The sequence below is a fragment of the Colossoma macropomum genome, unplaced genomic scaffold, assembly GCF_904425465.1.
Source record: "Colossoma macropomum unplaced genomic scaffold, Colossoma_macropomum, whole genome shotgun sequence".
Lineage (NCBI taxonomy): Eukaryota > Metazoa > Chordata > Actinopteri > Characiformes > Serrasalmidae > Colossoma > Colossoma macropomum.
In genome coordinates, this window is record NW_023494792.1 from 60,140,502 (window position 1) to 60,163,698 (window position 23,197).

The following is a 23,197-nucleotide window of genomic DNA, read 5'->3' on the forward strand; positions in this document are numbered from 1 at the left end:
ATCGCTGAAAGTGTCTAAACTCCTGATTGCAAGTCGTTTAACACTTGCCTTTGTCCAGATCAGGCTGCATTCGGAGGGCAGAGCATGTTGTTTCACCACTTAACACATCCACTTTTTGTGTTTGGCTCTAGTTAGTGCACAAAATTAAAGATCTGAAGTCTTTTGAGATACTAATCAGCACCCTGCTTTATGCAAGTGCAAGCTGGCCATTGTGAGGCTTATAACAGATCCCTGGCATTCATTAGCAGTGAAAATATGGTTTTATCCATGTAACACTAATCTTCCCCCCCACCAAAATGACTGTGGGGAAAGCTGGGAAATAGAGAGCACTGAAATAGACCAAATGTCTATTTAAAAGGTCATTTTAAAGACAATATTGCATGTAAGTGGTAGAGGCTTGGAGCTTCAGTTTCAGGGTTTAGATCTAGGAACAGTGTCCTCAGATGCACTCGGCACTCTGAGAACTACCCTAGACTGCGTATGGAGAGAGGGCTGCTACTTGAGTCCTTCGTCTCTTGTATTTCAGAAGCACACTGGACACCGCTGCACTCAAATATGTTTTTAATTACCATTATTACACTGAACGACCACCGTGATGAATGCTAAGTCTGAGTGCTGGGGTTTCTTACTGCGAAAACTGCGCCTAGGAACTTAAAATGTGACCATACGTTGGTGTGCTAGGTGTGGGGATGGCCTAGAGCGTCTAGGGACAGACTGCCAGGTTTACATTTCCATCGGCATGGCGTGACTGAAGATGAAGGTGGATGGACGGGACAGAAATGCCTACCATTCCAATACCACGTTTTGCTTTCTCATGGTTCCTGATGACCCCAAAACTCCTAATTCTGGATTCTCGTCCCCCTTTTCAGACTGTAATTTGTGTAATTGGGGCTAATAATCGATTCAGTATTAGTCAGAGGAGAAGATGGATGAAATAAGATTCAGAATAGCTGGACCAGGTGCCTGCCAGCCGCCTGCTCCACATTTATAAACCATTATGTGTGCTGAAACTGAGCCAGGTGGCCAATTTATCTGTTTAAAAAAAAAAGGCTTGATTGTTCCACTACATATCCATTAAAAAGTGCTGTCAGCATACAAGAGCTCGGACCTGTCACTGCAGCCTTTCTCTGAAAAGCTGAGCATGCAGCTTTCTCCACGGAAAACCCACACCCTGATTTGTTTGCTTTGGTGGAACATGTCACTATTTAGAAAGTATCACTTCGCCCTGCTACGACAGTGTAGTTTTTGAATGGTGAAAGGATCTGTGGTCAGAATTTGTCAGGGGCATCCTTATCTCCCATCGGTACCCAGCCCCTCCCACCCCCCCACCCCCCCACCCCCACCCCCACCCCCACAGTAATTCACTCATTGAGACAGTTTGAATATCGACAAGTGGTTTATTCAGCAGGAATGGTGAAACAATCTGTCACTAATTTCCATATTGTATACAGAAGGCAGTTCAGCACCAGTCATGGAAGCTCACAATTAAAAAAAAAATGAAATTCTCGATGATAAATGTTACAAACGTTACCTCAAAGTCTACATGTTGTGACCAATTCCGTGTTTGTGTTGGTGTCTACAGCTACTCCTTTTATGTGGGAAGTGTTAAAGCATGATAACTGACAACAATAGCATTGTACTGTACAGTTTTTGAAGCACCATCTCCATCAGTGAGAACCCTTACATTCTCTTAAACGTCAGATTTATGAGACGGTTTTTCTAGAGTCAGGAGTTCCGTAGTAGCCAGTCAACTTGGGGAATAAGCCTACCTTATTCCACTTACAGTACAGGTTTAATAGGGCTGAATGGGCACCAAAAAACACCCAAGGTAAAAGTAAAATTTGCAACGATCGGGGATTTTAGACTCCCAGATAGTCAAAATCTTTGGTATCGTAGTGAGGAGCTTGTATTTTGCTGCATAGCGTATTTGACTGTGTCAGCCCCACACATGCTTGCATGTACACATAAGATATGAATACTGTGGCTGAATTGAGGCGATTGAATAGAGCTCTTTCTATAATTTTACATTTATTGTTACTGGTTTCTCTGCTAGCTGACATGATAACGCATCTGTATGCACACGCCGAAAAAGATAAACATACGAAACACAACAAATGGACTTGAAATTATGCTCTTGATTTTCTCGATCGGCTCTGGAAAGTCTACATGCTGCATAAATATCTGTAAATATCTATAATTTATTGCAAACAGTTCTTTATTGTAAACTACTTATTGTAAATGGATTAAAATTCTCAAGCGGAATAGTTCACATAATAAAAGCGTACTGAAGCAATGATTCCCTGGTGAGATCACTCAGGGCGCGCGTTACTTTTTGAAATGAATAATCTGTACGGTTTTCTGGCTGAAAATATGACTACATAGCAAGATTTCATCCATCAACAAGATACTATTGCATATTAAGTGTGTTTTTCCGTGCCAGTTTGCAAGATGACAACGATGATGGCATTCATTTCCTGACAAAATGGCCCAGGTTAATAAATATGTGACAGGAAAGGTCAAAAATGCTTCTGAAACAACTTGCATGGTGCAAGGCATCACCTTTGCCAAGTAGATCTATGGCCAGCTGGTCAGCTAATATAGCTTCGCGGTGAGCCAGAAACTGATTCCAAAGAAAGAAGAGGTGAAAAGAAACTCTCAGTGTCTTACGCTTATCTACAATGAGCAAGAGGATAGTCTTGCACCATTTCCTTTTCTCGACGCCAATATGTCATGTTCTGTGAAAGTCAGTGCCAAAAAATTGACTACGAAAATGCCACGTGTAGGAAAAGCTACACTGGGATGTTTTAAAACCGTGATAGTACTGGAATCTCAAAGTTCACAGTGTTTTCTGTCAAGTTATTTGGCATAGGGATCTCTACTGAGTCAAGACAACAATAATTTAAAACGGTAGAGAGAAAAAAAAAATAGGAACTAACCGTCTTCGGATCACGACATTAGTATTTTTTTCCCATGCATTCACAGATCTCACACAGCGCACACTACTACCTAATTGAAATACCTTAAAAATAAACCAAAAAAGAATGTTATTAGAATGGTGGCCACAAGGCTGTGCAAAAGGGAAGCCCTCCAACCTTCAGTTTAACACCCCCCCCCCACTCCCCATCACCATCCCCAGGTCTGCTTTCAGCCAAACCCTTGCAATTAACTACAAAATAGCACCATTATACAGTGGGCAGAGTTCTTATATGGTTCTGGTATATTATGCCATCATGTATAATGACAGGAAACGAGAAAAGAAGAATGTGACGGTTAACATAAATAGGAATATTGGTTGATTACACAGTTACAGAGAGGACAGTGCGGTCAATGAGACGTGATCTCAGGTGCAGGAGAGCAATCGCTATGCAGGGAGATTGTGAAGACATTTACGTTGCGTTCACCATCTCCTGGAGAAGCCCCTTGGACTCTAAGAACGCTATGAGGCTAAACAGAGTCACCCTGGTTCCTCCTGACGATCGGCACAAGCCTGTATACAAAAAGGGTCAAACCAGTCCGAAGATGTTGAGGGAGCAGGGTTTAGTAGTGCTTGTGTGGGAACTGGTCTTGCACTTACAGATGCACATATAGCCATGATGGACTCGCTAAATTTGATACGTTTGCTGTCCGAGAGGATCAATTTGGTTTGGTTTGCATCCCGTCGACAGCCTTTTATAGGAATGCTCTTGCACAGTGGCCTCTCTGGTGTATGTGGCGTAAATGCTTCTGTAAATCTGTCCTTTTTCGCTCATGCAGTCTGATGCATGTTATAGCAAAACAGTAATATCTCTTCCTTAAGCTAATAAGATAAATGAATGCAGGTTGTATTGATCATAGTGGTCTTTGTCAAAGTGGCTGTAGTCCATAGCCTTCGGTTAGGCCTTTGTTACAACCCCTTGTTTTCTGGTCTTGCACAAAAAAAAAAGTGTCCATCATGTGCAGTCATTGTTTTTGTCCAGTGAGCGTAACATCTGTATCGACATTTTACCGTCTAGACAGCTCTCCGGTCATTCTGCTTAAGCTTTGGCTTGCCCAAGCCAAAGATATTCATCATCTATGGTAGCGCTTTTGTAATGGCTTGCACAGACAGCATCACTTTATTAAACGGGTAAGGGACTGAAGCTTGCTCTGGCTGTAGTTTCTTTTGCACTGGATTTGAACGCTTAATTGAGAAGGTCTGTATGTATAACTTTGCACACCTCCCCCCTCCCCAGCCCCCCCAGTGACCCACTGGCTCAAACCAGCGGCCATCCTGCCATCAGACGGTCACAAAGTAGACTTTAATACAGTTTTGGTCAATGAAAAGTATCCAGCAGCTCTTTTGCAAGAAGTTACCCACAACCACGAGTTCAAGAACAGCTATTATTTAACTTTTTTACCAGCTAGTTTTGTTGCATTGACAGATTTGTTTTCATCCCTCCCCAGAATGGAATGGCGCAATGTATAAAATAGTCAAATTTTCTCTGTAGTTGCAAGGGGCTTTTGTACATAGAGCTCATCCTGTTTTTTGCTGTTCGAGTGAAGCGCTCCCCTGGAGGACCGAGTAAAGCTGCACTCTCTCCCTCTTCTCTGCTTTGCACTGTCCATCAGCTCCACTTGTCTTTCCGCTGCCGTTCCCATCGCCGTCCCCTTACATTCTGAAGTTCCTCCCCCCGGCGTTCCCTCGGCTCGAGTTCTTCTGATGAACCTCCTGAAACAGAAAGAGGGAGATCGGTGAGAGTTGGAGAGGGCGAGCGAGAGGTGTTACAGACACAAATCAAGGAGGCAGGCCCAGAACAGGAAAACAGCTTTGGGGCTGAAGCTTCATCCTCTGTGCCTGTAACAACACAGCTGTTCGGTGGACGGGCTGTTATTTCCTTACGCGCAGGAAATAAAACCTCCTCCACTGTCAAAGCAGCACATGCAATATCGTCCTCTGCCGCTGGAAGATTAATATGCATAATTCACGGGAACCAAAAATCCGGCGCGGAAGAGCAGGCCGGCACGTGAGCCGGGGTGCAGAAATCGGAGGTGACGTGAGACCATGACATATGGGAGCAGGACAGGGCCTACCGGGAGAGTGCCCGCAGGTCTACCACGAAAACCACTTAGCCTGTACTCCTGCTAATGGTTTTCTTTTTCAAGTGGGGCTGTAAAAAGAACTAGGGGAAACACTTAAATGGATGACACCCATTTGGGCAGAGGCAGAGGGAGGGAGAGAGAGGGAGAGAGGGATACAGTGTGTCCTTGCAGTAGAATGTTCTAGTGGCGTCCTTCCAGAGTTGATGTGAGTTAATATGCAGTAGTTGGACATTCAGTTCCCCAGAGGTGGACACTGAGATCTGTGATGTGACTGCCATGCAAGCATTCCCTGAGATACGATCATGCCGATAAAAGGGTGCATGCTTCCAGGAGCAGTCGAATAGGTCACAAATGCTAACGTAGCTGCCATAAAATTCTCTTCTCAAACTATTCTTCTCACTGTGGGCGCCCATACGGGGACGACGTACCTTACACGATGGGTGGCTATGACCAGATACGGGTTTCTGCGGAACAAGAAAATGGCAGTCACTGAGATCTTGTCGTGTGAAGGTGACCAGAGCTAGCATTGCGCTGTTGTCGGAAGAAAACCTCGTATCTCCAAAATGGTAACTTTACAGGAGAAGGAAAAAACTTACTTTACTTTAATGTAAGTCAATGGAACCAGACTTTTTTCCAAGTCATTTTGGGCCGTTTCTTTTGGTCCATTCTTCATGAAATTTACAAACAATGTAAAGAACAACAGGCACTTTCAAATTGTGTCAAAAACTGAAAAACAAAAAACAAAAATGGAGATACAAGGTTTTCTTCCGACAGCAGCGATTGGCGTGATAAACTAGTGAGAGCTGATTTCATGAAATAACCTCATATGTGCTTTAGCTGTGACAGTTTTGGAGGAATTTATCCAATATTCACCTAGTAGAAAATGAAATCGGAGTGAATTATCAGTCGTGTGACTTAAACCCTGCTAGAAAAACCAGTGCAGACCAGATTAGCATAGCAAAACTAGCATGTCATAACAAAAATATGCTCCTTTTTTCTCTTGAGCCCAGATGATGTCATTAATTTCATAATGATTGGACCAATAAAAATGCTCCAAAAATATTTCTAATAAAATCTCTTTGCCTGAATTTACATTGAAAGTTAAGAACGCTGTAAGGGTGCCATTTTTGGACAGCGACGATATGTTGTGTTTCGGATGTTGGTCATGCTGGGTGACCAGCTCAACCAACACCAGTCCAGCATAAACCATACATACATTAACTGCAAATTACCTACAGTCTGCTTAGAGACTTTTAAAGAGAAGAAATGGCATCTTAAAGAGTTTGCATGGAATGTCCTGCAGCATGTTCACACATTTACGCTCACCTTTGGTGTTTTTGGGACATCTGTATGCCGCTGCGCTCGTAGAGATCGTGGTGTTTTACCAGATTTGACTGGCGCACAATACATCTCAAGTCGCCGCAGCTCACAGCTCTGGAAGCAGCATTCGTCCACGATGCCACGGTTGTGTGTCCGCCGTGAAGGAGGGCCATAACCTGTTGGCTTGCCTGGACAGACGAGAAAGAAATACAGAATCTCCTTAAATCCCCTTCAGGAGGTACATTGGGAGCCATAAATATAGCACACACTTAGAGGGGCAGTAATCTTAAATCTTTGTTTTAAGGATTCTTAATGGCATGCTCAAATTCATTTCTTTCCCAACGGTGCACTAGACGGATCCAGCTTTAGCAAGGTCACGCACCTAATCCATTTTAATTCTGGAATCGTACCAACTCATGTAGGATAATAATTGCTTCCAAGGCAAGACGAACCAAAAGGCCGAACCTTTTAGTAGTAAACCGTGGCGCACAGCCAGTGCATGGGTGCTATAAAGCTCGGCACGGCAGCCAGACCGTAGCTCTTATTATTCCGATATACAGACAGCGTTAATGACATGGATTTCTCTAGTGTGGAATTTACAGGGTATCACTTTGCAAGAGCAGACCCTTTTTTGGCAGCTGCTAGCCCGTAAAAAGGTCACAGTCACCCGAATGTTGAGAATATCACGTTCTTCCGTTTCCGACCTGATATCTTTTACCGAGTCTCCGCGTTAGGGAAGCCAAGTGCAGCCCCCGGAGGAGCTCACTCAGTCTGCTGAGGAAACAGCGCTGCTCTACAGACTGCACCTGGCAACCCCACTAACCGCTGACTCGGGAAGAAACACCGCGTGGCAATTCGATTGTCTGCAGCACACTCGCAAAAGACCACGATGGAGCGAATATTTGCGACCGCTCTGTAGTTTCCAGTTGCAGGGCTTGTGTTGCATTTTATGTTGAGATACATGAAATGACTGCATTGCTTCTCTAGGTTACATTTGCAGACAAGCGAACACGAAAGAGACTCATGAAATTGTCAGTGGTGTCGAATTGACCATCAGTATTGCTAATTTGTAATGGCCCACAGTTTACAATGTTGTGCGCATGAGTTTTTAAAAGAGGAATCTGGATTGTCTACTATATGGACCTCTCAAATCTCTCAGTCGCTTAAGGATTTATGTAAGAGGGGTCCTTGAGGTATCTAAGTGACTTAGTGTACTTGCCTAGTCCCCCCCTCTACTTCCCCACCTCCACCCTATCGACCCCCTCCTGGTGGCCTTTATAAAATATCCCACTCTCCACTTGCAATTCCCTTCTCACCTAGAGCAATATAGCCCTGATAGGCTTTTCCCTGTTACCAAATAAAATAATAATAATTTAATATGGCATTTACAAGGAGGAAATGCCTTTCCCTTTCAGAGTTAATAGCTCTTGGCTCGCTGGGCTGCCAGCGCTGACAAAGTGCATTAACTTCTGCTCTGCACTTGCTGTATACTGACAACAGTGTTTTGGAAAGAGAGGCTCTCTCATTCGGAAACAGATGCATCCCCACGGATTGCAGAACCCTTGGGTGCGCCGCTATGGGTTGACGGGGACGCTATAAGATGAATGAATGAATGATTGAATGAATGAGCAAGAGAAGAAGGAATGAATGGAAACGTTTTCTGGAAGATGCACCTCCAGTAAGGGTGTAACGATTTCACTACGTATTGAAAAATCTAATTTGAAACGATACGCTGCCTCAGTCTCTTGTGCAGGTCTCTCATTTATCATCTCTTGTGGAAACAACTAGGCATCTTGGCGCAGCCAATCAGGGTAAAGCAGGCAGGGAGGGTGAGGGGCTTATGCCACGCACCCACGAATTATAATATTATTTTATATGGGTTTTGATTTTGGGGGTTTATTTTTGTTAGTTAGGCACTGAAAATGGGTACATAATTAGAGCTCGGTAAAATAATTTTTAACATTTTTAACATACAAAATATCAAATATCTAACTGAATTTTGAGCTCAGACACGAAAATATTATCAAACCTGAAAGTTTATGTTAGTATGCATGCATGTAAGCTGAACGCAAGGTACAAATTGAGGCACTCCTTGTTTTTGCTGTATCAAAAAATGCATCTTGTTGGGATTGTATCAAATTTAATCTTGTATTTGGGGTATTGCAACATCCCTGATCCCAGTATGCATTTACTGGGATCAGGGATGTTGCTCCACTGATATAGGAGCACTTTGTAGTTCTACAGTTACAGACTGTAGTCCATCTGTTTCTCTGCATACTTTGTTACCCTGTTCTTCAGTGGTCAGGACCCCCATGGACCCCCACAGAGCAGGTATTATTTGGGCAGTGGATCATTCTCAGCACTGCAGTGAAACTGATGGTGGTGTGTTAGTGTGTGTTGTGCTGGTGCAAGTTGATCAGCCACAGCAGTGCTGCTGGAGTTTTTAAACACCTCAGTGTCACTGCTGGACTGAGAACCAAAAATATCCAGCCAACAGTGCCCTGTGGGAAGCATCCTTTGACCACTGATGAAGGACTAGAGGATGACCAACACAAACTGTGCAGCAGCAGATGAGATATGAGTGTCTAATAGAGTGGACAGTGAGGGGACATAGTGTGCACCAGCACAACACACACTAACACACCACCACCACATCAGTGTCACTGCAGTGCTGAGAATGATCCACCACCCAAATAGTACCTGCTCTGTGGGGGTCCTGTGGGGGTCCTGACCACTGAAGAACAGGGTAATAAAGTATGCAGATAAACAGATGGACTACAGTCTGTTATTGTAGAGCTATAAAGTGCACCTGATAAAACGGACAATGAGTGTAGATACAAGAATGTCACAGATATCACACTAACTGTGGCTGTGGACTAAAGATTTTAGTGGACTACAAGTTTAACAAGCGTAAACATTTCAACCCATCCTTGCTGAACAAATGCTCTTTGTGTTCTTTGCGAAAAAGAAGACGTTTCAAGCCCAAGCCTGTGATTACGCATTCAGACAGGTTGTCAGGAGCCAGCAGATTTGCTTTCTGGATGACTTTCCAAGCATATCGGAAGTCTCCCAAATTAACATCCGCTGTTTTCCTCGAAATAAGTCACACAATGCTACCACCCAAGGAGAGAGGAGAGAAAAATCAGTGCATGCCCCAACATGCGAAACAATCATTATGAGCAACTTTTCCAGTGAGATATAATGAGGTAAAATTGGTCCCTGAGGTTTTTCAGTGATGCATTTCAAGGGATCACATTGTAATGCCTGTAAACAATGGGCCATTGTTGAAGCATCGCGAGCGAAAAATGGCAGAAGGACCTCTTACGCTTAGATCCACACTCAATTGAGGTAATGACAGACGATATGATTGAATGAGCTGTTTTGATCTTTTTCTTGTTTTTGGTTTTTTGACATGTGGGGCAGATTAGTTACATCGTTTGTGTGTGTGTGCATGCGTCCATACTGACCACTGACCAAGGATATCTTTCTTTGTTTCTTTTACATTCGCTTCTAGTGTGGTTTAAAGGCCGGCTGAGTCGATTTTTCAGTGCGAGGGCTTGAAGTAAACCAACTCTAGATGCAAAATATTGTAGCAAACGGAATCAGCAGAGGCCTGAAAACACTTCAGTGCAAGTAACGTGACCACAGTAACAGCTACTTGCACTTGTTTAAATTAATCCCAGGTATTAAGATTGGTTGTACATTAAGAGTGACAACTAATGATGAGTCAGCGTTTTTCCGACCAATTTTTGGACAGACTGAAACAATCATAAATTGTAAAGTCATTCACAACTCTGGCAGAAAAATCCACACCAGCTGTGAAAGCTGAGCACCACTTTTGGGTGGCTGACTTGGCTAAAGTGCTGCTTCTACAGAACAGAGGTGAATCCTACCATTGGGCCCCTTGTTCGAGTCTCAGCTGCAGTGCATGGCCTTGGGTGTGCTCCACATTGTAATTGATGTATCAGTAAGTCAGGGCATCTGCTTGGTCACCCAGACAGTTTTAGGCAGTTTATTCCTCTCCCAGCTGCGTAAAGCTCCCAAAGTGCAAAACAGCTTCCAAAAGGGTCCAAAAGAACAGAAAGCACCATTAATTTCCTCACACTTTTTTGCAAGCTTGCAGTCTTTCAGATTGGTGGTGCTGCTGGGCCGCAGACCTACAAGAACCGGAGTTGGCTAAAGCTTTCTGAAAGTTGCTTCTCATTGCCTGTGCGAGGCTGCCAAAATATTTCAGACCATTACTCTACTGAACCTGTTTCAGGGTCATGCTCATCTATGAGCCAAAACGTAGCAGAGAGTGAGAGTGGTGGGCCTGCATGCAGCAGCCTGGACGTTGAGCTTACTGGGCACTGCACGGCATGCATGGTCTATACTGTTCTGAAGGGCTTCTGGAAGAAGCATCCCAATCCCTATTCCAGTGTGGCACAGTTAGGAGCTGAATTTTACTGCCTCGCTGTGGTTAATAAAAAACAGTGGATTCTTGGACCAGGCATGAGTACACTGCCTGTGGAGTGTCAGGGAGTTTATGGTGCATCTGGGACCACAAAAGCTGCTATAGACCTGGAAACTACCTCTTTATCACTGGCACCACAAAAGCTTTATAGCCAAAGAAAATCCCTTCCCACTTTCTGACACTCCGCCACGATTTCTTATGCAATTTGAGTCCAGTGCTTTTGGGGCAACTGTAGATCAGTCGCTTACGTCTGCATCCTGAGGATATGGCGGCGATCAGAAGGACCAAGAACGCCACGAACGTGAAGTCTTTAACAAGTGCGTCATGGTTTAGCGGCTCAGTTTATGGAGACTATTAACCGTCAATTATGACTCTCGACAGTGAGGACAAAATCCAAGTCTGGGTGTTTTCACTGGCTTAAGCCGCTCATCTTGGCGGACCCGCGGCTCGGCCTTTGATGAGACACCTCTTTGTTCGCTTCGCCCCGTGACTCAAAGTGTTCATTTCGGGCCTAGCATGAAAAATGACACCTTCGCTTTTTTCACGGAATAGAAGTGCACACAGGAGGTCTTTATGTGGTGCTTTCTGTTCAAGTTCAGTGTATGGCTAGGAGGAGGAGGAGGAGGAGAAGGAGGAGGGGGGGGCAAAGGGGGCATCCTAATCATCCTGTAATCCCCCATAATCCCCTGCTGCTCTGGGACAAGAGCCGAATCCGTGTGTGTGTGTGAGTGTGAGTGGGTGGGTGATTTGCTGTTTACACATTTCCTCTTCCTTGCTGTGGTTGTTTCCAAGATAACGACGAACGAGGCTGGAAAAAGAAGTCGCTGCTTACTGTATATGTCCTGCCCTCCTTTACGTCTCAGCTAAGTGTAGCTAGTGGCTACTGCTTTGATCCAGTGCCATCAACGGTTTTATTTTATTTTATTGACTAATAAAATAGTCACCCTTAATTTTTTTCTCCAATGGAAATTTCCACTTTCTCCGGGCCTAAAAAAACGGGGATATGGGGCATATCTGGAGGAGTGCAATGGTGGAAATCTCAGACTTGCTCCCTTGAACTCGAGAAGAAAGAAAATATCAATTCAATGATCTCTAAATCCGGAGGTCCTTTTATTAAAGAGCTCAGGTTTGTTGTTTTGAATGAGTACCAAAGACCCCCCCCCTGCCCCCCCCCAACCACCAAAACCCACATTTCTGATTCTTGATGTCTCTTCCCAACATCCTCTCTCCAATCCTCAAACAGCAGACCATCAAAGATGAGTCTTCTTGCTTAGATATTACAAAGACAACTGAGAATTTCTAGGTCAGGCTAATAATTGGAAAAACTGACTACTTCATGGACCTCTCCCTCCCTTCTCTTCTGCTTCTCTCTCTCTCTCTCTCTCTCTCTCTGTTTCTCTCTTTCTCAAGGCAGCATTCTGTTTCAATAAACACTTTTTTTCTTTAGGGTAATATTTCTCTTTTCTTTCAAGGGACTCATGAAACTCAAGTAGCTACTGCCTTCCTGACATGAATCAAGTGGACTGGTACATGTATGGAATGGCCAATATCACTGCATTAGTGTCAGTGGACAGATTGCTATCATGGACCTGCCAAATTCAACATAGCAGGTTGCTTGCGCGTGTGAGCGTATGTGCGAGAGACGAGGAGAGCGCGCTGATGGAGAATGAGGGCTGGGGGTGACCACAAAACAAACCAAGCTGTCACTCACTCCCAGGTGTAAGAACGAACAAGCCAAAGATGGATTCTCCAGATATTATTCCACACGAGTCACTGCCACACACATGGAGACACATACTTTCCACTAAGGCTGCAGCGATTAGTCTACCTTATCTACGTTTCGGGATCAATGTGTTGCTCGCTTAAAGGAATATTCCGAAATTTTTCCTCTGCGATTTCCATTTTTCTGAAGTTGCTTAAGATTTTGGCGCATCCATTCAGCTTCCATGGCAACCATGAGGCACTGAACAAGACCGCAGCATTGCTGATATACCTCTAATGTTTGTGTTATTCTTTTCATCTTATGATAAAGATCAGAATGTAGGTAATGACTAATAATGACTATCCTGGGATTATTTTACTGCTTCTTGCTCATTACTTCTTGTAAGTAGTGATGGGTTTCTGTGCATTGCTTAACTATTTCAGCCCCTTCCTCCTCTTCGGCTGCAGGAACTCACACTTGAAGCTAGAAATAGATAAATTAGGGGTGCCAAAACTTTAAGTAAATACACTATTTGTGGAAATCAGCTACTGTGGAAGTCACCCATTACTGCCACACTCATACAGCTTGTCTAAACTCCAAAAACATTGGCCAATTAGAATGGGAGGCCCTGGAGAGCTGCACATGAGCCTAAGGTCACCATGCCCAATGCCAAACGTCAGCTAGAGGGGTATAAAGCCCCCCCAGCATTGGGCTGTGGAGCAGTGGAGCTGTGTTCTCTACTGTTGGGATAAGTTGGAGTGGCATTTCTGATCCAGAACTACAAATATTAATCCCAGGAAAGTTGGGACAGTATGTGAAATGCAAATACAAATAGAAAGCCTTGATTTGTAAAACCACTTTGACCTGTATTTGACCAAAAATGGTACAAAGACAAAATAATGTTTTATCTTATCAACAATTTTTTCATAAATATGCACTCATTATGAAAGCGACACCTGCAACACATTCCAACAAGTTGGGACAGACAAATTAAGAACTAGAAATATGGTGAAATGCTCAAAAACATCTTAAACAGGTGATGCAATCATGCTTGGGTATAAAAGCAGCAGCCAAGAAAGGCTGAGTACTTTAAAAGCAGGTTAAGGCAGTACAGCGGAAGCCATATGTCAACAAAGCCAGTTCAAAAGCCAGGGTCTGTCATGGTATGGGGGCGGTGTGGGGTGTTAGTGGGTGACTTGCATATCTGTGAGGGCTTTTTTAAATGCTGAAAGATGCCTTTTAGACAACGTCTTTTTCAGGGAAGACAAACTCCTTATTAACCCTCTATTGCACAATGTTGCCTCAGGGCAACAAACTCATTTTCCTCGTTTTTCAATAAAATTATACATATTTAAAGACAACAGTAGGGTTAACAATAAAGGGAAGAGTTTGAGTAAGTCAGTAAAACGCATCTACTTGGTCGTTCTATCTCTTAGTGTGCACTTTTAAACCTCTTTAGCAACAGTCAGTAGCATTTTTTTTTTTTTGTTATGAGAATTTGCAGAAAAATGTTTGTTGCCTAGAAGCAACATTGTGCGACAGTGGAATTATAATTTGTGCAGTACAGGGTTAATACCCTTGATTTCAGACAAAACAATGAGCAAGCGGCCACAAACTTTTTAGAAACATGGCAATGAGGAGCTGATCAGGGGAGAGATGTTTCAAATCACTCAACGATGCCGGCTTGCATCATATATTTACTGTAAGGAATTAAATTAACCATTTACATAGCTGAACTGCTTTAGCTCTGGTTTCTCTCTCTTTCAATGAACATAAACAAAAATGTCAATGCAAACATCAAACCAAGCAGCTCTCTGCTTTATGATGAGACCATGACTCAGGGGACAACGTGTCAATGATAGGGAGACCATTTTTGGTGAAATGATTGAATTCTTGACAATGTAATTATTATATAAACAATACTTTTTAGAATATAACACATTGAGTATATTATCAGAAGTAGTCATATCAAAACATGCATTAAATTTAGGCCCATGGGTGGTAAATAACTGATATAGCTTACTTTCCGCTGCCTTGAACTTAATCTCCCATGTACTAAAGTCTTCTAATATGGTCTGCTTTACTGTGCTGGTAACTGGTTCCAAAGATCCTAAAGATATTTGGCTTGATCACTGACCAAAGTCAGATTTAAAAACTCATCTTCTCTGCCTGATCAGGACTTTATGAGCCATGTCTGCCAGTGTCAGCCATTCTGACAGTGGCTTTTAAGCTTTTATTTTCTGGTAGAAGTTGGTCTTTGAATGAGATAATGGAGGTAAAGTCATAAAATGTTCAACCGGGAGTTATTGTGGTAGCTGTGATGGTGAATTTTAGTGGCCAGTAGGAATTTTGTCCATCATGCAAACAGTGTTAGCATTTGCTAAAGTATAGTACTGTAGCTAGGTGGTAATGCTAGCCAACAAACCACTATCACTGCCTTTGAGCAAGATACAGCCAGTTACACTGATTAAAAACATGAACAGCCAATGTCTTCTAAATACCGAGAAAATAGCCATTAGAAATTGGTTCGGTTGAGTCTCTTTTTCAGCATGGGGATCTTTATCCATTATTTTTATATTATCACAATTAGATGATTGTTTGCTGAGTTTACATGCTTGCACTGTGCTGTTCATATTCACAATCAGAGTCAGGCAATCAGCTGGCACAGGTAGCGCACAGCACATGAAAATCTATATAGAGGAAAATTATGCTTTAAATGCATTTTCTCATATGAGTAACACTAGTAAGATTATTCTCATAAAGTCAGTAACTGTAATGTGAATACAAGAATTTAACAAGAATTTAACTGGCAGGCCCAAAGTTTTATTACACACTTTTATAACCTATGAATAGCTCCATTAGTTTGCACTGAGGTCCCTGTAGCTACTAAATAATAAGCCTCTATATGAAATAAACCTGGATTGTTAAGAGGTTAAACTACTTCATTACAGGGAAAAGCAATTTCCTAACTGTAATGCATTACTTTGTATCACGTTCACCCCAACATTGGTCCGGCCCAACTCAAGTCCAACCAAGCAAACACAAAATGGCAATTTAAATCACAATAAATAATATTGGCAGTTAATAGTACATTTATGCAGGACACGTGAAATAATATGAATAAAATAAATGAACCCTCCCCTTTAAACAATGTTGACGCTATCTCCATGAGTGAGTAAGTGTGTGTGTGTGTGTTTGGGGGGGGGGGGCATTTATGACTGGTTATTAATTAAGTCTGATTGAAGAGGATAATTAATAAAGACATTACTGTTGACAGTTACAAAGATTAGTGTTTGAGTAGCATGGTCTAGGCTGCCGGCCTCAGTCTATCAGCACTATATGAGACGGTCACATGCTTATGGCTGGACAAGTTCCTGACTTGGTTTAGTTATTAAGTCGGGGCTCTAGGTTTTTTTGTGCTGCAGTCCTATCCCACTCTTTTCAGCATGTGGTAATGATGCAACAATTTCACAGAAAGTTCAGATTACCGTAAATGTGTTTGCTTTGGACTCGATTCAGACAAAAACAAACCCTCGGTCATCGATAGGCCATAAAGGATCTGGCCGACTCCTCTTTTTCGACCACCAAAAGCCCCAGTGCTGTTGACAGAAAAGTAACTTCCCTTTTCAATTTGAACTTCGTCGGGCTTCGCCTTCCTTTTTCATTAGGTCTGGGAAATTAATCTCTTTAGTACCTGTGTATATCCACTTGTCAAAATATTAAGCCGTGTGTCAACGTCGTGGCCTAAAACATTCACACCTCCTCAATTCATTCAGTTCATAAATTTATCATCAGGTGCTTAAAAATGTTCAGTGCTGAACAACTGCTAGGGAAATCTTTAAGGGTCTCAAGTCGGACATAATTTATTCCGCTGTCACCTGGCAGCATGCTAATGTCAATGGAACATTTGATTTTATCATCATTCCACTAACATTTTCTTCAGTCTCTGATTTCCTTTTTTTTACTGTGAGAGTATATGGATTTTTTCTGAGAACCAGCGACAAAGGTTTGTAGTAATGTGTAGTAATCTGTAGGTGGCAGCAGCTTTGAAACCATGAGTCTATGAAGCCTTTGGTGAAGTAACTGCTCACAGTATGTACACAACACTGACCGTGCTGCATACATTTCACGAGTTGGCCCCATGCCTTCAACATATGGTGGTAGTATAAGTGGAGACTGATTGAGGGAGGGGAGAGAACTCTGAGAACTGTGGCTGGAGGTCTGGGCAGCTTCTGCTTGGAGTTAGAAGGCCAGATCCATCGCCCCCCCCTGTGGTAGGACTAACATGGGACTAATGAACAGGGAGGAGAGGGGGAGTGCTAAGACTTCACTATGGGAAACGGAAGGTATAGATGGGAATTTATTGGGCTTTAGACTGGAAAGAGGAGGGGTTTCAGGCGTGGTTCTTCCCCCCAGATTCCAGTTATTCCATAACTCCATTTAGTTCCAGTTAAGCAATGTTTATAACATGCTGATTGTGCAGTGTGGCAAAAAAACTACACTCTTAAAAAGATTGTTCTTCAAGAGTTCTTTAGTAAAGGGAATGGTGCTATTTAGAATCATGAGTTATCTATAGAACCATTTCAGGGTGCTCTGAATGGTGAAATGGTTCTTCAGATTAATGGAGAACGTGTTGTATATGATTCTGTATAGAACATTTTTGAAAATGGTTGCAAGCTTGACATCATAACAGTAGAGAAGCCCTTTTTGGTGCTATATAGAACCATGCACAACACATTCTCCATCAGTCTGAAGAACCATCTCACCATGCAAAGAAAAAATGAAGCATGCAATGGTTCTATACACACCTAATGGTTCTACCTTTACTAAAGAACCCTTGAAGAAGCATCTTTCTTAAGAGTGTATGTTCCCTTTTAGAAGCACAGGCTTTTGCACAAGGAATTGGGATGAATCATGTTTTGGTATAATGTTTTAGTTATTCCAAAGCCTGTTATTAAGGTCCTAAAACTCACCCTCCATGCTGCAATGATTACCGACGGGGTTTTCAATAGAAGCACCAGATTGGCTTCTTAAAGTCAACATGACTTTGGAAATCATAACACGTTTTCCATCCATACTGCGACATACTTCCAAGTAAAGTAGGATATCAGAGAAAGTCTCCAAGCCAGCTGCGCATTTTGTTCGATGATAGGTGGTGGAGGGGCAGGTGAGACATGATATTATTGGTTAATATTAATAAAAGGAAGAATTTTGTTTGCTGTCTTGATACTTTTAAATGGTATTTTGTAACAAATCATGTTTAATATAATGAGCAAAGTGAACTAACAGTCTGAAAAAGGTCAATTTTGATTTCAGGTTGACTTTAACCCTTAAAATCCCCGGATTTTTTTACATACTAAGGAGGCTTATTATTCATTAACTACAGGCACTTTAATGCAGACAGGATGAGCTATTCGTAGGTTATAGAAGTGTATAATAAAACTTTGGGCCCTGACCAGTCCAGCATTGCCATGTGAATCCAGAATAACTTTGTGAGATTGAGATTGAGCGAAGCTGCTCTGATTGGCTGCGGCTATCAAACATGAAGAGATGCTGTTATGTCTTGCCTCTTCCTTGGACACCCAATAAACGTGGCTTGTCCTTCTAGCACAGGACAGCAAAGCATCAGCCGCAGAAGCCGTTTTACTGAGAATGCTTTACATTGCTGTGTATGGAAACACCTCCACACACATGATTTGTGAGACCTGGCCAGTTATTTGCTAGAAGAAATGCCTAACTTGAGTTTCCCTCAGCATGAGAGAGGTATTTCTGAGGTATTAAGAGCAACTGGTCACACTACTGCTGTATTTTCCTGGTGTGGTACGCAAGTGCAGCTTATAAGAGAGAAAGACTGTAACTTCCGAACAAACCACTTTGCAGTTTGTAATATCAGTTAAGACCCTTTTCAGTCTTTGGAAAGATCTATCATTCAGATTTCCTTGCATAATATCGCATCTTGCACCTTCCTTACATTTCACTACGATACAAACTGTCCTAGAACAGAGATTCAGTGACTCCCAGTCCAGTCATTGATTAATCTTTGCCACAATTTTTGTTCCATTCTAGCAGTCGGGCTTCTACATCCACTGATTAGCTGAATCAGGCGGAAGCAGAAATGGACAACATGCATGTATGGCCACTGCACTACTTAGTGAACCTAGACAGGGTCCAGTTCTACAGTCTGGACCCCTAGTTGTTCCTGAGTGGGAGAACACCTCAGTGATCACCTCAGTCCAAGGCCAGCCTCCATCCTTTCAATGGAAAAAGGGAGATTTAAGCCTTGGAACCGAAGTAAAAGTATTTCTTTGGGTGGCTCGCCGTCTTCTACTGGAAAATGTTCTGTATAATGGTTACTTTCTCTCCCCTCAATCATTCACTGACTGTCAGCACAATTTGAGCCCCATCCTGTGAGAAGCTGAGCTGCATGCGAATATAAGCATCGATCTACTCTTCATTTATTTTCTAACGTTCCTCTTTGCCTTTGAACATCCTGTTATGACATACGAGTGCATCAGTTTCCTCAAAGCAAAGTAGAGCTGAGGTTGTCTTAACTATTAGAGGATAATCTACACCAGTTGGCACCAACCCTGATCTTACAGATCTACCTGTAAGAGTCCTGTTCCATCAACAATCTGCCACACCAGACAATCAGGGACTTGGGAAGAGGTTGATAAGCTGGAGCTGGTGTGGTTGGAACCAGGCTTTACAGGAAGTTAGATCTCCAGGACCAGGGTTGGAGACCACTGACCTAATCTCTCTGGAAAGGTTGGTGACATTCTCCAGGTGCCAAAAAGGGTGCTTTGGAGTAATGGCATTGAAGAGTGGTCACCAGCCCTGGTCCTGAAGATCTACCTTTGTGCAGAGTCTTATTCTGACCACAAACTGCCACAAACCTCTCCAGCTAATTAGGTTCTTCACATGTTCTCAATTGACTGGATCATTTGTATTCAGTGTAAGGTAAAGCAGCAGCATGTTTGATGCAGGTTGGAACGAAACACTTCAGCAAAGTTTATCTCCAAGATGAGGCCGGTGACACCCTACAGGTTCCAACAAAGGTTATTTGGAGTGATGGCATTGAGCACTGTTCACCAACCCTGGTCTTGATGACCTTCTTATGGAGTCTAGTTCCAAAAAATTGTCCAACCTTGCTCCAACTAAAAAAAATTGAGTTCTTCAGACGTTCTTGACTGACTGATGCATTAATGCTAATTAAGGTGGCAGCATGTTACATGTAAGTGGGTCTTGAACTGTGCAGGAAAGTTGATCTTCAGTAAACTGATCACTGCCATAGAAGAACCTCTTTTGGTGACCATTTTTGTGAATGATAACTGAACTTCCACATAATGTCAAGGTTGTATATCAATGATTTTTTTTCAGAGAACCTGAAGTCTAGAACCATTTGAGTTATTATGACAGCGTTCACCAACCCTGGTCCTGGAGATCTACCTGCAGAGCCTAGTTCCAACCACAATTTGCCACACTTGCTCCAGCTAATTAATCTCTTCCCCAGCCCCTGATTGGATGGAACGGATGTATTAGAGTTAAGAAAGGAGCTGGGCAGCTTAGAGGATACAGGTTGGGTCTAAACTCTGCAGGAAGGCCTCCAGGACCAGGGTTGGAGACCACTGCCATAAAGTCTAGTTTTACAGTCTGTCACACCTGCTCCTGATAACTGGATTGGTTGGAACTAAACTCTGTAGAAAGGTAGGTCTCCAGGTCTCTATAGTTAACATAATCACTGTATGAGATTATGTTAACTATAGGAAGACTAATAATCAGAGCAGTGGTCTCCCACACTGGTCCTGGAGATCTAGCTTCCTGCAGAGCCTGGTTCCAACCACAATTTGCCATACCTGCTCCAGCTAATTAACATCTTCCCAAGTCCCTGATCAGCAGGGTCAAATGTATTAGAGCCTAGTAAGGGGTGGGGCAGCTTATAGTACACCTTGGAACCAAACTCTGCAGGAAGGTCTCCAGGACCAGGCTTGGAGATCACTGCCATAGAGTCTAGTTTCAACCACAGTCTTTCACACCTGCTCCAGATAACTGCCTTCTTCAGAAGGCTTTGATTGGTTGGAACTAAACTCTGCAGGACAGTAGCTCTCCAGGACGAGGGTTGGTGGGAAGATTATGTTAACTATAGGAAGAGCAGCAGCCTCCAGCCCTGGTCCTGGAGACCTTCCTGCAGAGTTTAGTTCCAACCTGTGTCCAGTAAGCTGCCCTGCCCCTTACTTAACTCTAATACATCTGATCCAGCCAATCAGGGGCTTGGGAAGAGGTTGATTAGCTGAAGGCAGATGTCCAGGACCAGGGTTGGAGACCCTGAATTAGAAGGTGGCTAGAGGAGCATTCCCTACCACTGCATGACGATTTTCATTCTCTATGGATTTCGAGCAGCTCACTAAACATTTACCAGCATTTGAATACCATGAGTACCAAACGAGCAGCAGGGCAAATGAAGGATGAGGAAAGAGGAAGCAGTTTGGAAAGAAAGTGGAAAGCAAGGAATTTATTTATGAGGCTCCCATTAGTGCTTTGGGGAAGGAGAGAGGAGAGGGGAGAGGGGAGAGGGGTAAAGGAGTGCAAGAGCAGCGAAGCCTTTATGAATAAATAAAAAGTGCACTTACTGAAATAAAAGCCTCTGTCTCCACACACAAACTGCAGCGTGTCCACGAGCTCCGCCCCACACAGCGTCTCGGGCCCCGCCTGCACGGCCGCCGGAGTCAGCGCCAGGACGCACAGCACCAGCGACAGGGTGTGGGTGCAGGACATGCAGCGCATGGTACACTGCATCCAGAGCGAGGAGAGGAGAGGAGAGAGGACAGTTAGCCTGCACTGCCCAAGAGGCTCAGCACTGTCATTAAAACTTACACGGGTACCAATCATTCATCACAGTCACCATCATCATCGCGTCTGTCCGCCTGATGCGCACTGATATCAGCTCAGCGTTCTTTGGCACGTCCCACCTGCGCGTAAGAGCCGACGCTCTTGCTTAGATACTCGGAGATGCTGGCGCACGAGCATTATGACCATAATAATAATAATAATAACCCCTTAACTTGGCCAAACTGGAGCTCGAGTCCTGAAACTGGCTCTTAAAAATGATGGTTCTTTAAGGGTTCTTTAGTAAAGACAGTGAACCATTTGCATGCTTAAATAGTTCTTTGCATGGTGCACACTTAAAATGATGGTTCTTCAAGAGTTCGTCAGTAAAGAAAATGGTTCTGTATAGAACCATGGACACTCAAAGAACCCCTTGCATGATTAAAGGTTTCTTTGCACCGTGAAAGGGCTCGTCGGATTGATGGAGAACGTGCTGTAGATGGTTCTACGTAGAACCTTTCTGACAAGAGTGCTGTATAGCACCAAAAAGGGTTCTTCTGATGTTACAAGCTCATCGAAACAACAGCAGAACCCTTGTTGGCGCTATATAGAAGCATTTAAGCATATAAATAGAACTGAAGAACCTTTAAAGAACCATTTTGCAGCACTCTAAACTGCTTCTTTATTGGGGCTTCTTTATTGCAAGCGTTGCTTGCATTTGCATCCGCTGCACCCCCGTGAAGCAGCTCGCGCACCTCACCTACCAGTGGGCTGGGCTGGTCAGGAAAGCTGCCCAGATCGCCAAACCCACACGAGGAACACTTTTGCATCGTAAAAAAAGACACAAGGGGCTTTTTGCGCATCACATTTGGACGCACAGGTCCAGCGACTTGCCCACCCTGCAGAAAAAGAACGGTTAGAGACCACTAGGATTCAGACCTTATAGTTTTGCCTTCTAACGGGAACTGGCTCAATGGTTTCCAAAGGAGACCACTATAGACCCCCATCAAATGCATTTGGAATCAGGCATTGGTCATGGTATCTATGGGGTTGGTCAGCAGGGCTCCTCATGCTGCACCCCTGTTAGTGCCGAGTCAGCAGCGCGCGCTGCATCGCTTCCTAACATGTCACAGCATCGTAACTTCACGGACCCTGCAGGCTGCTACACCGCGCGCCTCCCAGCCTCTCCCGCATCCCACAAAAGTGTCCAAACTTGATCCCCCCCCTCTCCGTACCCCCCCCCCTCTCCGCCACCACCATGCACCCACTCCACCATATCCACCATGCACGACGTTCAACCTGCAAGCGTGCGCCTCGAGCTCTCCACTTCACCATGACTCGCTGGTTTCTAACTCTCTCCAAAAAGAATGAATGAAAAAAAAATGTGAAAAAAAAAAGAAAATGTGCATTAAAAGTGCATCCCAGATTTTCAATAGTAAGTCACCTCGTCCGGCGCGAGCGAGCGAGCGAGCGCGCGCTACTCGCTTCCATGCAAAGCAAACGCGTGAAGTTACCTTTAAGACATCACACCAATGATGGCCCTGGAAGAAATGAGCGCCAGACATCCCCGCGGGTCTCCACACGACGAAAAGCAACTTGTTTGAAGTCATTAAAACAAAGAGAGAGAGAGAGGGGGAGAGAGAGGGGGGAGCGAGAGAGAGAGAGAGAGAGAGAGAGAGAGAGGACGGAGACGCGCGCGATGTCACATCGCAATATTCCCACTTTGTTCCATTGCGCAGGCTCGTCCCGGGGCAGCGAGATTTAGCGAGCGGGGAGACGGATTTAGCGAGAAAATCCCTCACATTTATCTACATTACGGAGGACGCTTTCAGCAGGAAACA

At 43.7% G+C, this 23,197-nt stretch overlaps 1 protein-coding gene across 2 annotated transcripts; it reads right to left on the reverse strand.

Annotated features, from left to right (window-relative positions):
- Positions 1–1,377: 1,377 nt before the first annotated feature.
- On the reverse strand, positions 1,378–22,969 carry igf1 (insulin-like growth factor 1). Of its 2 annotated transcripts, XM_036577709.1 has the most exons (5): positions 22,871–22,969; positions 21,161–21,320; positions 6,385–6,566; positions 5,487–5,522; positions 1,378–4,687 (listed from the first exon to the last, which is right to left on the reverse strand). In XM_036577709.1, the coding sequence occupies exons 1-5, from the start codon at positions 22,964–22,966 to the stop codon at positions 4,628–4,630; spliced, it is 534 nt and encodes a 177-aa protein (XP_036433602.1). In that variant the 5' UTR covers positions 22,967–22,969; the 3' UTR covers positions 1,378–4,627. The 2 variants fall into 2 exon arrangements, with proteins under 2 accessions (XP_036433602.1, XP_036433603.1); XM_036577710.1 differs by lacking the exon at positions 5,487–5,522.
- Positions 22,970–23,197: the final 228 nt, after the last annotated feature.